The 15,551-nt window shown below is 38.9% G+C and overlaps 1 protein-coding gene across 1 annotated transcript in view; it reads right to left on the bottom strand.

Moving 5' to 3' along the window:
• Nucleotides 1-15,551, bottom strand: part of CLVS2 (clavesin 2) — a 47,051-nt gene that overhangs the window by 30,843 nt on the left and 657 nt on the right. Inside the window, exon 2 of the mRNA XM_042825328.1 lies at nucleotides 6,684-6,858. Within this exon, the coding sequence (XP_042681262.1) occupies nucleotides 6,684-6,858 (175 nt within the window). The remainder of the gene's footprint in view (nucleotides 1-6,683; nucleotides 6,859-15,551) is intronic.

The raw sequence follows: 15,551 nt of genomic DNA, 5'->3' as shown, positions 1-15,551 counted from the left end.
CTTTGGTTAGTTTCTTTTCTGTGGGTTTTTTTTTTTATTGCTGTTGTTTTGTTTTGCTGTTCTTTTTTTGATATATTATCCAAGTTGTGTTTCTTTTACTTATTTTTTCCTTTAAAATGTAGTTTTCTTTACATGTTACAAATCTAAACTTGCAGATCCTGAGTGAGTTTAGAGCACTAGAGTAACACCTATTTAAACCACAGTTGCAGCAATTAAAACAAATGAGAATCAAACCATTCTAATTTTTTATGATTATGAAACATAAGATGAGAAAAAAACATCTCCAGCTAAACAATATAATTACACATTTTTGTAGCAGTTCACCCAAGGAAGTCTCCCATGTGTGCTTTTACAACATTAGGAACGTTTGCAGTTTTTCCCATATGATAACCACTTATAACCAAAGCCAAATTTTTGCTTATAAATTAAAATTAAATGAATTAAATTGGACTCAAAAAATAATTTTCATAGGAACTGAACCCTTGATAAGAAAAATAAATGAGTGAACAAAACAATCACAATAAATTCCACTATAATATTTTGGGGAGAGAGCACTGACAGTTTAGTTAATAAGACAGGGATGATGTGCAAAGACATCACGTAGAGAAGACAGTAACAGAAAGCCAACTGTGCACAGCCTAATAAGATCACAGAGGATTTGTGAGTGTCACAGAAAACAAAGGTTATACTAATTTCAGAAAATAATTCCAAAAATGATCCAATATATCTTTCTGAGGTAAAACTAGAAGAAGTACATAAAAAATAGATAGATAACATAGGCAATCTGGACACTATAACAAAAAGCAAATTTAAGTTCCAAACATAAGAAGGATTTTGCTGATGTTCATACTAAGAAAGAGACCATAAATCTTACATCCCCTCTGGCAAACAAGACAGGAAGAATCTCCTTAGGTTCTGATTCCACATCATTGTTGCTGCAGATACTTCATCAAATAAAGCAAGTTTTTGCCTTACTGTGAATCAAAAACAGATATTCACACACCAGTTTCTGCTTTGGACCCAACAGCATCTGATGAAATAACGAAGGGTTTATAGGGGGTGACATTACAAAATAAAATATAAGTATTAGCACTGAGAGAAAATCTGAAGAGAAAGTAGCTGTGGAAAGGTCTCCAAAGAATGAGCCATACCTGCCTTTAAGCCTTTACATTAAACTATGCAAAGTAGTTGAAAATATAATATGTGAGAGCTAATCATGCCATAGGAGGCATTCCCTGATCATGCAGTGTCATTCCACTACCTCTGCCAGACGTTCCTGTTGTCTCCAGGCCCAATGAGCTCTGAGTCATCTATATCAAACAGACCAGCTTCAGTCTGAGCAACTGCAAGGACAGTTTCTTTAACAGCTTTGTGGCCAGAGGCCTCGCTTATTTCATACATGAAGAGATCAGGACTCATTCTCTAATGTTGCTTTCCAGAGTGACACAAAAAGCAATGAGAACCCTGGTTACAGGGAGGCAGTAAGGAGATTTGAAGCTGACTAGATACCATATGTGGAGAATATTTGGACAGAGGGACAAGAAAAGGCTGAGATCTCCTTAGGAATCTGGGATGATCTTACCATGCCATGCAATCACCCACAGCAGCTGAGATTTCACAGCATGACACCAGTGAAGACTGGTACAAAATAAGACAATGTGGAAAGGAGTGGGATAAGGAATTAAGGCAGTGGCAGGACAGGGACAAAGGCTCGGGGGAAGAGGGCAGAAGGAACAGGCCTAAGAATCTGCCAGCTAGATCAAGGAGTCTGAATGAAAGCCAGGATCCTCACAACTCATCAAGCCTTGCTTACAGCAAATAGCTGCAAAACAATGGCAAAGTGCCCACTCTCTTCCTCATACTGCTTCAAAAAGAGGATGACAAACCACTACAGTCAGTTACTCCACTAACTCCAGCAGCAGAATTTGCATGATGGATATTTAACCCCATTACAGGTCCTTGTGGCTTTCGCAAAATACAATTTCTGGGGAGAAAGTTTTGTTGCTTCCTACCACTTATTTCAAAGAGGTAGCAGCCCACATAGAGACAGATGCAAAGAGCAATTAATGAGAAACTTTAAATTTACATAATGCTAGAATCCAGGCTCCTGGCTTGACAGTTCAGGATCAAATCTTCAAATCTTCCTCCTCACTGAGAGTCAAAGGCAGCTGGACAAGGAAAATATTAAAAGTGCACAAAAACAAGATCACAGTGGGCACCACAAATTAGTAGACATTTTTAGCAGTAATTTTTCAGTGGAATAGCTCTCACCTGGAGAGAAAAAAAGAGAGAGAGAGAAGAGTATCCACATATCTTTAAAGTGTGTTTGTGTGAATAAATATATTAACATTAAAAAGGAATACAGTGCCTTTTGTTGATGAGCATCGTAACAAAATCTGGCAAGCAAATGAATTAGTCTTCCTTCAAATAATAGGTTTTTAACAGCATGGATCATGCTGAAGAATAGCTGTGTATATAGACATGCCTGTAAGCAAATGCACTCAAGCTTTCTTAACTGGCGGGTTTAGCCTATCCAAACATCAGGCGAAGAGCCAGCATTAACAATCAGCTCCAGCCCACTCTTTTTTCACAGCAAATAGCCAGCAAACCTTAAAAAAAGAAAAAAAAAAATAGTATTTTCAGAGGCTCTTTGTTCTAGTAGATCCTGACAGACAAATTGTTCGTTGCACAGATGTAATACAGAACTAGATGACTAAATTTCAGCACTGTATATGGATATTTAATAAAATGAAAATGAACCAACCATAATGTTCAGATCGGACTCCCTGTAAGATACTAATGAAGTTTATATTCAGAGAAAATGGGCATAGAAAGCCCTGTCCTTTTCATCACTGGATTCTACATGCTCTGGTCTCTTTTACTTCCACTTTACACTACTGAGGCAAATCTGACTGGGGATATTATGCTCACAATTCACAAGAACAGCTGACTGAAAGATGTTTTGGATAGCTATAGTAGCTGCAAATATGCTGTCTTTGTGATCTTTCTGTTTTATTTTCATGTTCACAGTAACCAGTTTGTTTTAGCTTGTGAATCCTCCCTCTGTTACAAAAAGAAGTCATGATCAGTTGAACAGCCTGCCTTGTCCCCACAAGGCTTTCACTATCTCCCTGTAAAAATCCTCAATTTGAAAGTCTTCTGTCTTCTGCGACAGTACTGAGTGTCCCCATATATGTTCAGTTTGCAGTGTAAACGGGTATTATCTCTTGTTCCCCAGTTTTTCACTTAGGCAAAATGCATTAATATTCAGCCTTCGATACTTACGCAGTTTTGCAAAACCTATCTGTATGGGAACGTGCAAAATCAATCTGTATATAGTTTACAAGCACTACTGTGAGCTAAATAGAAATAAAGTATTCAAGAATGATTTAGAGCCCAAGTTTTTAAAATCCTAATTATCAGTTAATCAGCCATCACACAGAGCGTTTCGTGTATGCCCACAACTTTCCAGTCTGCAAAAAACTTTCAATATAATTTTGCAATTGAATTTTTAGTCTTTGACACTGTTTTTTAACTTCTTTCTGAAAACAACGGTGCCCTGATGAATAATAAAAGCCCAAGTAGCTATAAAGCAGCTATCACAAATAAAAGAATCATACCTAGAACCTCTTTCTTCCTTCTGCCCAAGTATTCCAAGCTATGAAAACAGAAAAAAGTAAGGGATAAAGAATCACAGAATTGCACAGAATCACAGAATTGCAGAGGTTGGAAGGGACATCAAGAAATCATCAAGGCCAACTCCCTTTTGGGGCACCTAAAGATTAGGACTGAATATTCTGGCAAGAGCCAGTACTTTGCCAGGTGCTAAGTCAGGACATGAGTTTAAGAGTTTCACTCTTGTGTATTTGATGCTTCCTTCTGCCCAGATTTCACAGCCTTGAGCTTTTAGGTACTCATATTTACCTAACTTAGACAAACCATTCTCAGAAAATAGAATACTACATGTTACATTTGCTTATGAGCTTATCCTTCATTACAGAAAGATAAGGAATCTAAGTTTAAATTCTTTCTCACTGACTAGGAACAACATAAATCCCACACCCACTTGCATCCACAGTGAAGAGTATTGCTCTTTTCCACAAGGACAAGGCCGGTGAATCAGCCAGGACTGCAGTGTCAAGAATCCCAGCCAACTGCCTCAACCTCCACAGGAGACAATAACCGTTTCTTGGCTAGTAATCCCCTTTGATCTGAAAATCAAAAGCGGTCTACACTGCACCAGCTGGATGGCACGGCACAGTTGGAATGGATATGCTAGAAATTCATATTAGTTAATTGCTGAATCACAGATAATCACTGTCCTTTAAGATTAAAAAATCCCATAGCCAAAAGGTTATTTTCCTGAAAGCAACTGCATGTGCTTTTAATATTTTTCTAATGTATTCAAGTTAATCAGGGGCATGATTCTTTTCATGCTCCCATTTAACACGTATGTGTAGACAAAGTGTAAAGCAGAGCCTGCATACAGTGGAAAGCTGTATGTATTTATTTATTATACTTTCAATAGACATTTCTTGAAAAATAAACAGTTATGAAGAGCCTGGAAATGCCATAGCTTGTAATAAGTTCAGTTTGGAACTTGCCATATTCTATTCACAATGAAAGCTAACCAAATAAAATGCAAATTTAGTAGATTTCATTGAGGAGGCAAAGAGACTTGGTTAATATCAAATATAGTGGTCACTAATCCCATTTTCCCTTCCCACCCAAGTAAGAAAAATATTTAAATTCTCTAAGTGGTAACTTTAAGCATCTTGAGCCCTGTTAAATCTTATAAGCCAAAGTAAATTCTATTTCTATGATTAAACAGAGAGTATTTACAAAGATCACAAATAAATTGTGTGGCTGAGCTGCTTTTATTCTTCTTCATACTACCTCAGTGCTTCTTACTTTAACGTTGTTCAGAATTACATTTCTGCTACAAATTTTTGTTAAAAATAAAAGGCAATCATTATAGAGTGTAAGGAAATGGAATATTTTAGGCACTAAATGCTGCAAGAAGATGCAAGTAAATGCATCCCTTGCCCAGGGTTTCTCTGCATAATCTTTCTACCAAGATATTCTCTTCTTTTTTTCCTCATCATAATTATTTCTGAAGGGGGGTTTGCTGTCCAAGATGATCAATGCAATTGGCTTGAGCCCTTTTCATTGATTCCAAGATAAATCTACATAGAGTTGCATCTCTACTTACTTGAAGTCAACAAGACTGGAGACAGTGAGAAAATAATGCCCTAGGTGCTTACCACTGTCAGATTGAGGATATTAGCACATACAAAACTGGGGACTGTTTTGTCTCCAGATGGGTAAACTAATCAAATGGACTTCATCTCAACTCAGCAATGAAACAACTAATGCCGTGAGAACACAGTTTAAGAGTCCAACTAACTTATCCACTGACATCCTCAAAATAACCTCTGGTTAAAGTACAAGAAGAGACACCATAATTTAAAAGCAAGGAGTACTGAAGTATTTATTCATGATCTAAATGAGAAAACAACTGCTAACTTTGAAAAGCAACACAAAGAAGAAAACAATGTTGAATGCAATAGAAGAAAACGGGACTTTTAAAGCACAGATCCCGCTGCTGCTTTGTGATATACATTTGAAACTATGTAAGTACACCATTGCATAAGTAAGCACAACAAAATGAAAATTCAAATCATCATTAATGACTGTCACTACCTTTCTGTGTGCAACAGCAGGCTGAGTACTCTTTCAGCCATTTGAAGATTTAGATCAAAACTCCAAATTACTGCTATACATGTTTCCTCAAAATAGCAATATCAAAATTCAATATCAAAGAAGCAAGTTCAAAGTTGAGGTTGCTATTCTGCTTTATAAGTAATAAAAACATAAAAAGGATGAAAATATCACAGAAAATAAGTATACGTCCTTGAAAAATCAAAGTACACTACCTTGTTTAGTAGTGAATTACAGGTATTTTTAACACAGTGTCTCAAGATTCTACAGGAAACAACCACTTCATGGATTCCAGTTTTTAATTTTAATAAGCATTAAAAAACCACAGGAGTCAACAGTATGTTATCCACGTTTGTGCCTGTTCCACGTAAAGTACATGTAGAAGGAGCAGAAAGAAATTTAAATCACTGCATACTCAGTCCTAAAAGATGCCACTCAAATTAATCCTAACCCAATAAAAAGTCAAGCACATGCTGGCCTTTCCATGAGTAAATACTATCTGTCCCACACTTTTCAGGCCAACTGATATAGTGTGAGTTTGTCTCCAATACAGCCAACAAAACAAATGGCCTAGCAAGGCAGCAGCACCCCACACTCCATTAGCCCGTTCAGAATGACAAATCAACTGATTGTTTCTAAGTTGCAGCTGCAGAAGCTATGGTCTGAATTTGCAGGAAGACAGTCACTTTGGGATAAAGACAGAGATGTTCCCTCTTATTTATGGCAAAGAAGGAGCCTACATGCCAGGACTTAGTGCAGTTAGCAGACTGAGCTCACATATTAGCTTCCTCCACTGTAATTTGTCTGAAGACACATTAAGGTGCTAAGAGCCCTGCTATTTGGAAGAATGCATAATTCTTGTTTTTGTTTTGGTGCTTTCTTAGCCTTCCAGATTTACAATGAACTGCCAAAAAAAAAAAAAAAAAAAAAGAATTGGGAAAAGAAAGAAAGAAGAATATTACCTGAAGGCCCTCTATGGCTAACCTAAGCATACTTGGTGTGAGCTTGGAGGCCTGCTTGAAGGTGAAGTTGCTCCAGTCTATGATCAAAACAAATCCATTCACTTGAAGCTCAGGGTCTTCTATCATGGCTTCTAAAGAAAGAAGTATGGCGCGCAAAATATCCACCAATGTGTACCTGTGAATGTGAAAGCAAGAATTGGTTAAGCCATGTACATCAAGGTATGGTGGAAGTTCTGAACATTCCTCCTATGCACTGTTTATCCAGAGTCCAACAGCATACGTAACTTCAGAAGTCGTGGATATGTAAGCTTAGGAAGATCTCAAAAGCTTGGTTAGTTGACTTCATCCTCTGAGGAATGATTACATATATCTAGACCATCAGCCAACCAAAAGAATACAAGAATATGAAAAACCAAAAGCAAATTTGAACTTTTTTTCTAGGAGACTGCCTAATTATTCTGGATATTATCTCAAATGTCTGTACAAACGTATATAAACAAATAGTATTTTCCTGAAATCATAATTATATCAAATCTGAGTCTAATACCAGAAGCATAGATCCAAAGTTTCCTCCCATATTTTCTTTTCAAATAATTGAAAAAATAGCCTCCCAAAATTACCCTATTAAAAAATGGAATTTCCACATGATCCTCTTACCCATAATGTTTTCTCTTAAATCTATAAAGAAGGCCGATGTGTAATGAGCCTCAAGGATCTCAAAAGTGGAAAGTAACATACAATAGGGTTGGAGTGCCTCTGGTTAAGAGTAATAGCCTTTGTCTGGTGTCTCTGGTCCTTTCAATAAGGCCCTGTGACATTATCAAACACAGAAGTTCTCAATGTTCTGAACTTTCAGAGAAATCTCCACTATATTGTATATCCAGCAAAAAGTACATATGCCTATTTCAATATTGCATTAAATTATATTAAATGCTACTTCTTTTAATACAGTGTGTGCACTGTTCCATTATACACAATACTATGTTTTGAAAGAAGGAAAAAAAAGTGATAGTCATCTGATCCAGCTAACTTCTCACATTTTTCCACGTAGTTTTGTTTTAGCCTAATAAAAGTTGAGGAATCTCCTGACTAAACAGTCCCGGGAAAGGGGATAATTAATGTCAGCCTAACTCAAGTCAACAAGAAAAAGCTTGTTTTCCTCTGAAAAGAATAGGGGAACTATTGTTTACTATGATATTTCTTTTCATTTTAAAAACTCTTTCTTTGATTTGAATTTGGTTTGGTTGACTAGGATAAGAGTTTTCATATTCACCTCTCTCTATTTTCCACTTTTCTGAGAAGTCTCTTTTTTCTAATTTTTTACTGTTCAAAGAGCTCACATTTGCAGGTAGTTTTGTATGTCCCTTTTATTGTTCAGATTTTTCCAGTAAGGAGAGAGAACTGCAGAAGAAAAATTCTTCTCTGTAATTTCCCTATGGAAGTCCTCAAAATTCTGAAATTCTCTATTTCCTTTTGGCAAGAAAAAAAAAGAAAAAAGAAAAGGCCATTACTGAAAATGGAAATTTTTCCACAGGGAGATCAAAGAGCTGTAATCCCAGGACCCCATTTCTGCAGAAGGTACAGTGAAGCAAGCCTGGGTAAAGCTTCCCACAGGCACAGACAGTGCCTCAGGCTTGGCCCAGTTGATGCTCTCTCCCTCTCTCCAGGCAAAACAGCTCCCCTAGCCCAATTGCTGCATGCAACATCCATTAGGGAAGCGGAAATGCCAAAGTTGCTGTTGAAGTCTCTGAACAAGCAACAAATATCCACAACTCTGTAGCTTAAAAAGTGACTTGAGGAAAAATGAAATCATCCATCGTCTCTTTCCTGACCAAAGTGAAATGAGATATGTTCAGGGTGTTCTGCAGCAGGAAGGCTACAGAAGATTACACTGGCACTAAAATGGTCTTAATGCACCTTGAGTCACCAGTTAACCTATCCGCTACAGCACAGGCATGCAAAGACATTAGGGGATGCCTAATCAAGAAGAGTACTGAAGTTCCCCCGTATGGTCAATGTCTTGTATAACTGCCAGAATTAGGATAAAAGCATACTTTGTCTGAGGGGGTGAGGTACACAGCATTGTGTTTGGGTTCAGGGGCAGGGCTGGAGAGTGCCCAACTGCCTTCAAAACCAATGGGGCATGTCTCAGAATTAGTATTTTTTAATATAAAATTAGATAGAAATAGACTCTGTAAGAGATCTTCCAAGGGGAAAGGTGGCACAGAGAAGGAAAGCATCCCCAGGTGAGGCAATGTGACAGCAGCTATTTACAAATATCTCAGCCTTAGGCAGACCTTCTATCAGATCTCATATTTACAAGAAAAATAAATAGGAATTACTCAAATTATACAGTTAGCCTCAATCCCACTTGCCATATGTGCTACCTTATTTAGGTGACCTTATTGTCCATGACAGGGGCTCCACAAAGCAGGAGGCTAGTGGAAACACCAACCTCCAGTCCAAGATTCCCAGTTTCCTGCAATAGATCCCTAAACACTCTCCCTATGGGACTTTAAAAAGATATTGTATGCCTTAGATTAATGGCTCTCTGGTGGCAAAAGGCTACTTTGCTTTGTTTGATCAGTTCTGTAAACAGTACATCTTTATTTATTTACATACATATATATATATACACTTGAATTATATATGTATATATATGTACTTAATAATATCCTGAAATTGCTCAAGACAGTGGGAAAACTGTTAGATATCAACGAGGACTTCAGCCACCACAGAGAGTAACCAATAGCCACAGGGCTGGGTCTCCACAAATCTATGTATAGTATATTCACCATTGCCTATCGCATGTTTGCTTAGTGTGAGAAATACTGTCTACAGTGACAATGACAATGTTGTATGTTTACCCAATGTAAAAAACAAAAGGTTGTTTTCTCGTTGAAAACAACATCCTGAAGAACAAATATCTAGCTAGAAGCAAGCAACAACTCTCTCTGTCAAAGGGAAGTATCTGAGATACTCATTTAAGTCTGAAAATCCACATTAGGTTTACACAGGGACTTGACACTGATAACCAAGTTTCCCCCCTCTAATACTCTTTAGGGCAATTAGCTGGAAATAAGAGTGATCTTTTATTGTGTAATGGACCTCCTCTTCTGTTTTTGATACATTACTTAAGTACAGTACAGAAAACCAGAAAAGAAACACAAATCCATTAATGGATATTTAAAGCAGCTTTTCTGCTGGACACATGCTGAGGTAAGCCAGAAATGTGAGCTTGGTGTGATAGATGAAATCTCAGGTGCTGCAAATGGCAAGCTGAGTACTGAATGTACCACCTGAACAATCCAAGCAAATGAAATATGATTAAGGAAACTATAGTAAAGCTTTCACACAGTAGACTTATTTGTGTACAGACAGCTACATGTTGTCCAGCATTTCACCTCACTGCTACTACTGCTCACATTTGCACCAGGATGCACAGGCTTTACCACAACAGGTGCTCTCCAATCATAGCTGGGCTTTAGGGACATGAAAATCCCACATAAACAGAAGGTGGAAAAATTTACTTGATTCAGATACACAAAAAAAACCACACATCAAGATAACCTATGGCTATTCCATTGCCTACAGCCAACCACAAGCTAACCCAAATGGCATTGAACTTCTTTACATAATCTCACACAAACTATCTGATACAGCCAATCTCCAGACAAGCACTGGAAATTTAACCAGTAGGTAAGACAACTGCAATATTACCCTGGATAAATAACATCTGAGAATTGGGAGCTGTTTTTCACAACAGCCATGTGATCTTACTGCTGCATTAGTTATTCCACATAGGGAACTGCTTCCCCACAATTAGCTTTGTTCCAGCCAAAACCTTGATAGAAATATTTGCCAAAATAATTATCATTTCAGCTTTCAGAGATGCGTGATGAAATGTACTTTGCACCTTTACAGCTAAAAGCTGAACTCCCAATCCTTCACGAATTGTGAGCCTCCGAAAAACTAGTATACTGGTTTGAGAAATATGCATTATTCTGCATTTAATAAATTATATTTGTGCAGAAATACAGCACCGAGAGCACTATGTAAAAGCTGATGCAGAAATTGCAGCTTTTAGGTGATATTCAAATTACTGGTTTAATGCAGGCTTTTACTTTAATATTTTGCAGATTACCATCAACTTCTACAAACTTCAAGTAGGTAGCTTATTTTTCTTAGAAAAAGCCTTTCTCTAGATAAGATAGTGTTAACTCCCAGTCCTTGGGATTGCACTGCTGAAGCTTTCACTCCACACTGGAATTATATTCTATATAGATACAGAAATACAACCAATGAAAAGGGAGAAAAGCAGGATGAGAGCTACTAGTGACTGTGAAATAAATTTTGTACAAAGTGGCTCTGACTGCTTTTCTATACTTTAAAGCAAAAAGAAAAAAATATAACATATTAACCTTTAATGTAAAGAGAACAAAATATGAAGAAAAGACACAATCATTTTATTCTTACTGATGTGTGCTAAGTTGCAGTGCTTATTTAGGAGACCCTCATTTCACTCTGGTCCCAGTTCCAAGGCATTGGCTGCAGAGCTGTTGGAAGCAGGGTGCACTAGCAGCCTTACTGCTGTGCATGTCTTGAGGCAGCCTGGAGGTGAGCTGGGCACAGACAAGTCCTGCTTTATTCATGCCCAACGTTCCCTTGTTCCAGCAGACTCTTCCAGCACACTCTGTAGCTAGCAAGGTACCACTAATTCCTAGGATAATCTAGAACTCATGGCTAATTTATATGTATTTAATGTCCTCTATTTATAGAGTCATGCTTAATTCAATGAAGAGCTCAGACAACTTCTTTAGCCTGGCTGTTAAAGTGAGTAACACAAGCTGAAAATACATCATCACATACATAATACACTCGTAATGTTCCTTTTCTATGTCAACCCCAGCTTGAGTTCAAATGAGGTGGGGACCAGCGTGTAGATACACTCTACTGCCTCCTGAAATGTTCTGTTCCAGTTGACTTTGAGGCAATGAGGCTACAAAGGCCTGACAAGTTAATAGCCATGCTGACAGTGATTCTTATAAATGTAAGAGGGCTACCATTTCTACAGCAACAAGGCCTGCTAGAGTAATCGCTCACTGAGGCCTTGATTTGTCAAGAACAGAACAGCTCAACCTGCTGAACATCCCACTCTCTTGTTATTTAACAGTGGCAGCAATTTACAGAATAGTTCTATGAGAATTTTTTAAGGGATACAAAAAGCATCAAAGTTTTCAAATGGTTTATAGGAAAAACAGTCTGGAAGACATTCTTGGTAGTACTTCACTACAATCTTTCACCTTTTAACTCTGCTACCAGAAGCCACTGTGGTTTCCACATGGCCAAGAGAAGGACAGGATAGGGAGAACACAGGAGACAGAAGTCTTGTCAAATCTAGCAGACAGCTGCTTTTAATACCAAACATTTTTGGTGATAGGTGGCAACCACCACATCTTATGTTTAGACACATTTTGATTCCAGCCAGTTCACATTCAGATTGAACAACAGATAATCCAATTTGGCAGTTATCCTATTGTCTTAATTGCCATCCTACCCACAATATCAAAAAGTTTTAAGTTAACTTGAGGATTAAAACTGGGTGGAATGATTATGTCACTCAAGGTGCAAACTGTTAACTAGAAGACATAAATGACAAATCCTTTGCTTGAATTTAAACCACATGTCTCCTGAAAGTGCCAAACGTATAGAATCCACAACTTGTATTTTAATATCATCTCTGTCTTGGCAAATAAAAATTTCTTTCAAATGAGCCATTGTGCCACTGTGGCTTAAAGGAGAAAGCTATCTGAGTCTGAGCCATCATCTCACTTCTAATCTACTGTTCTGGCTTAATAATTTTTTCACAATTTCAGTGAAAGAAGAGCCCTCAAGATATACACAAGGTATACACACTCAGATTTCCTTGCTTCATGGTCACTACACCACAGACAAGAACCATGAATTAGTGTACTTGTCCCCTGCACTTTCTAGGAAATCTCTGAGATAGCTAATACAAGGAAAGAGCTCAAGAAAATAGCATCAAAATGGACCAATTTTATGAGGAGCTTGTGTACAGATGCTACAAAGCATACTGAAGAACATGAACAGCAAAAGATCCTTTGCTGTGAGAGCTGAAGTTATTCATGCCATTAACCCAAAACAACTTCACCATCTGGACATGTGAAAAAGTGGAATCTTCAAATGCAAATACACACCTACAAGCCACACACAGATATGAATCCATGGCCTGGAAGCTCATGTGGGAGGCTGATCCCACTACCCCAAGTGTCATCTTGGCAAGGAAAATGGAGAGTGAACAGGGTCTGGAAAGCTGTTGGGCTACTTGATCCTGATTTAGTTGTTCAGAAGGAAGGACAGCTGGTACAGTTATCAGGCCCTGCTTTAATTTAATGATTTAACACTGAGTAGATGGGTTTGTTTTACCATAGGAATTCTTGCCTCCCATGCTTTTCATTCTAATTGGAACAGTGTAAATGATAAGACTACTGATGCTAAATAAATTACTTATAGCATGTCTGAAACTCATCTAAAAAAGAAAAAAAAAACCTCAGAACTTTTTATTTCTAATGGTTCCATGCTGGCCATAATAAATTTGGAGACTTGCTGCGCTCTATTCACTTAGTTTATGAAGCATGTAATAAGGTCCTAACAAAACAAACTTTGAAAAGGAATCCTCCCAGCACTGCTGTCAGAGGAACACTGTTTACTTGCTTCACTATTTCAAATCAGTTAGAGCATGAGCTTGAGACATACTGTGCAGAAACCTCAGTGTGCTCCCCACACAATACCCCATAGATGCAGCTGCTGGACAACAGATAATGGAAATGGATAATTAGGAAGAAAGAGTGGCCTAGCTTCATTCCCAGGTCTGTTGCTGATGTGTACCAAGCCTTGGAGCAAGCCACTCCCCACAGCTAGGCTCAAGGGCTCTCCCCTTTGTCTGTGCTGTGGTCTCAAAATGAATCTCTCAGCCAGAGGAGAGCATGCTTGAGGCATGTGCTGCTGAGGAGTAGGAGCTCTGCTGCAGACATGGCCATTGGGTATGCTGGTGGACCTCAGTCACTCTGCTGTTGTAAGATAAAGAATTGTACCAACAGCACTTACGGACAAAAATCACAGTAAATGTACTGTTGTGTCAGCTGGTCTCCTGCAATTTAAATATCAGCACAATCAAAATTAAGAAGAAAATGAAGTTATTCTATTCACATGGCAATTTATATATATATATATGTTTTTTGAAGTGCTAATCTGTCTGAGCTCAGGTTACACAAAACCACAGAATCATAGGGGTTGAAAAGGACCTCAGGGGATCATATATTCCACCTCCCCTGCTAAAGCAGGTTCCTTAGGTTAGGTTTCCAGTTCTTGGTATTCATCTGATTAAGTGCTGATGATCTGCAAAGTGTCAGAAAGTTTCAGGAATTTTCTTCATTACTGAGAAATAATGGCATTTAGCAGTCCATGCTATCTTAAACATGGGAAATTCTTCATGGTAGATGCATGATTTAATAAACGGCCCAAACATCCACTCCTCTGCTAACGCCTCCTTTTCTGATTTTAAGAGTTTGTGGAGCTGTTTTTAAAATAAGAATTTGACCTGGTCCCTAGGAAGGACAATGAAGCTCCTCAGAGTCCCCAGCCACATCACCCTGGCTCATCACTTATCGTCAGTGGCTCCATATGCCAGAAAACCACACCAGAGTGAGGATCTGGTCCCAGGTCTGCCCACCTCCATCTGTATTTTCCTTGTTAGTGTGGTGGTGGGTGCAGTTTCAATTTGTGCTAGACAGCAACTTTCTGACCCCTGGGTACAACCCAAGGGCTAGCAGGGGCAAGGAAGCTTCTCTGGCAGGCAGCATGTATGTGGCCACTCTATCTGGAGGAAGAAAGGCACAGCAGGCAGAGATCCACTCCAGCTGAAGCACCTACTGGTAATGGGAGCAGAATGAGCCCCCTCCCACAATGGCCATGGACAGCCTGTGGGAGGGCCTTGCACAAACACTGATACTTCTGCACCCATTCTATCCACTATGATCAACATTTGTGTCCTGCCCGTTTCAAAGCAGCTGAGGGAGATCCCTCAGTGCTCAGCACTGCCACTGCCCAGATTGTGTTGTCTGTATAGGATAATGTGGGTGAAGGCAACTAGCAGGTGTTTTGATTTTCTCACTAAGTGCTGCAGATCTTAAATCTGCATGCAATGAAGACCCTGGAGAAGCCTAGAGATGCAGTGCTTAAAGCTGCAGGTTTTAGAGTCCTCTCTTTATGGATGCACACACTTACATGTTCTGAAGTCAAGCTGTGTTGGTGATTTACGACTGCAGGAGAAAATAGGCATGGCATCTGACAGTCTTATAATACCCAGCCAAAAGCTAAAAGAAAGGGCCCTAATGATAGGCAGTTTTCTGGCCAGCCTGCCAAGTCATCTTCAGGCTAGAGCAGTCCCCAGAAGAATGAGATTATTCTGGAGACTGCATCAGCCTCCTTCAACCTGCCACCAGAGCTTTGTATGCCTGGATCATACCAGCAAGTGGATTCACACTCAGAGTAGCATGAGTGGGGAAAAGAAATGGTTACTATAACTTTCATCCCAGCATTTCCAGGTGGCTCAGAAAGGGCTTTCTTTAGATGAGGGAAAGGATTTGGAGCCTCAGCTTTTTGCACGGGCAAACTTCTCAGCTCCAAAACCATGATGGGTACCCTTGACTTGCAAAGAGTATCTCCCACTTTGTCCTATTGTACCTGAGCAGCTCTGTGTGTGCTGAAGCAGGGAGACCAGCACAATGAGTGCAGCCAGCCTTTGTCAGGGTTGAGCATAGCATCTGCCATATCAACCCCTGTGGT

The sequence above is a fragment of the Centrocercus urophasianus genome, unplaced genomic scaffold, assembly GCF_019232065.1.
Source record: "Centrocercus urophasianus isolate 14NV4802_14NV808 unplaced genomic scaffold, USGS_Curo_1.0 seq_10, whole genome shotgun sequence".
NCBI lineage: Eukaryota > Metazoa > Chordata > Aves > Galliformes > Phasianidae > Centrocercus > Centrocercus urophasianus.
This window is presented reverse-complemented; position numbering and strand designations above follow the sequence as displayed.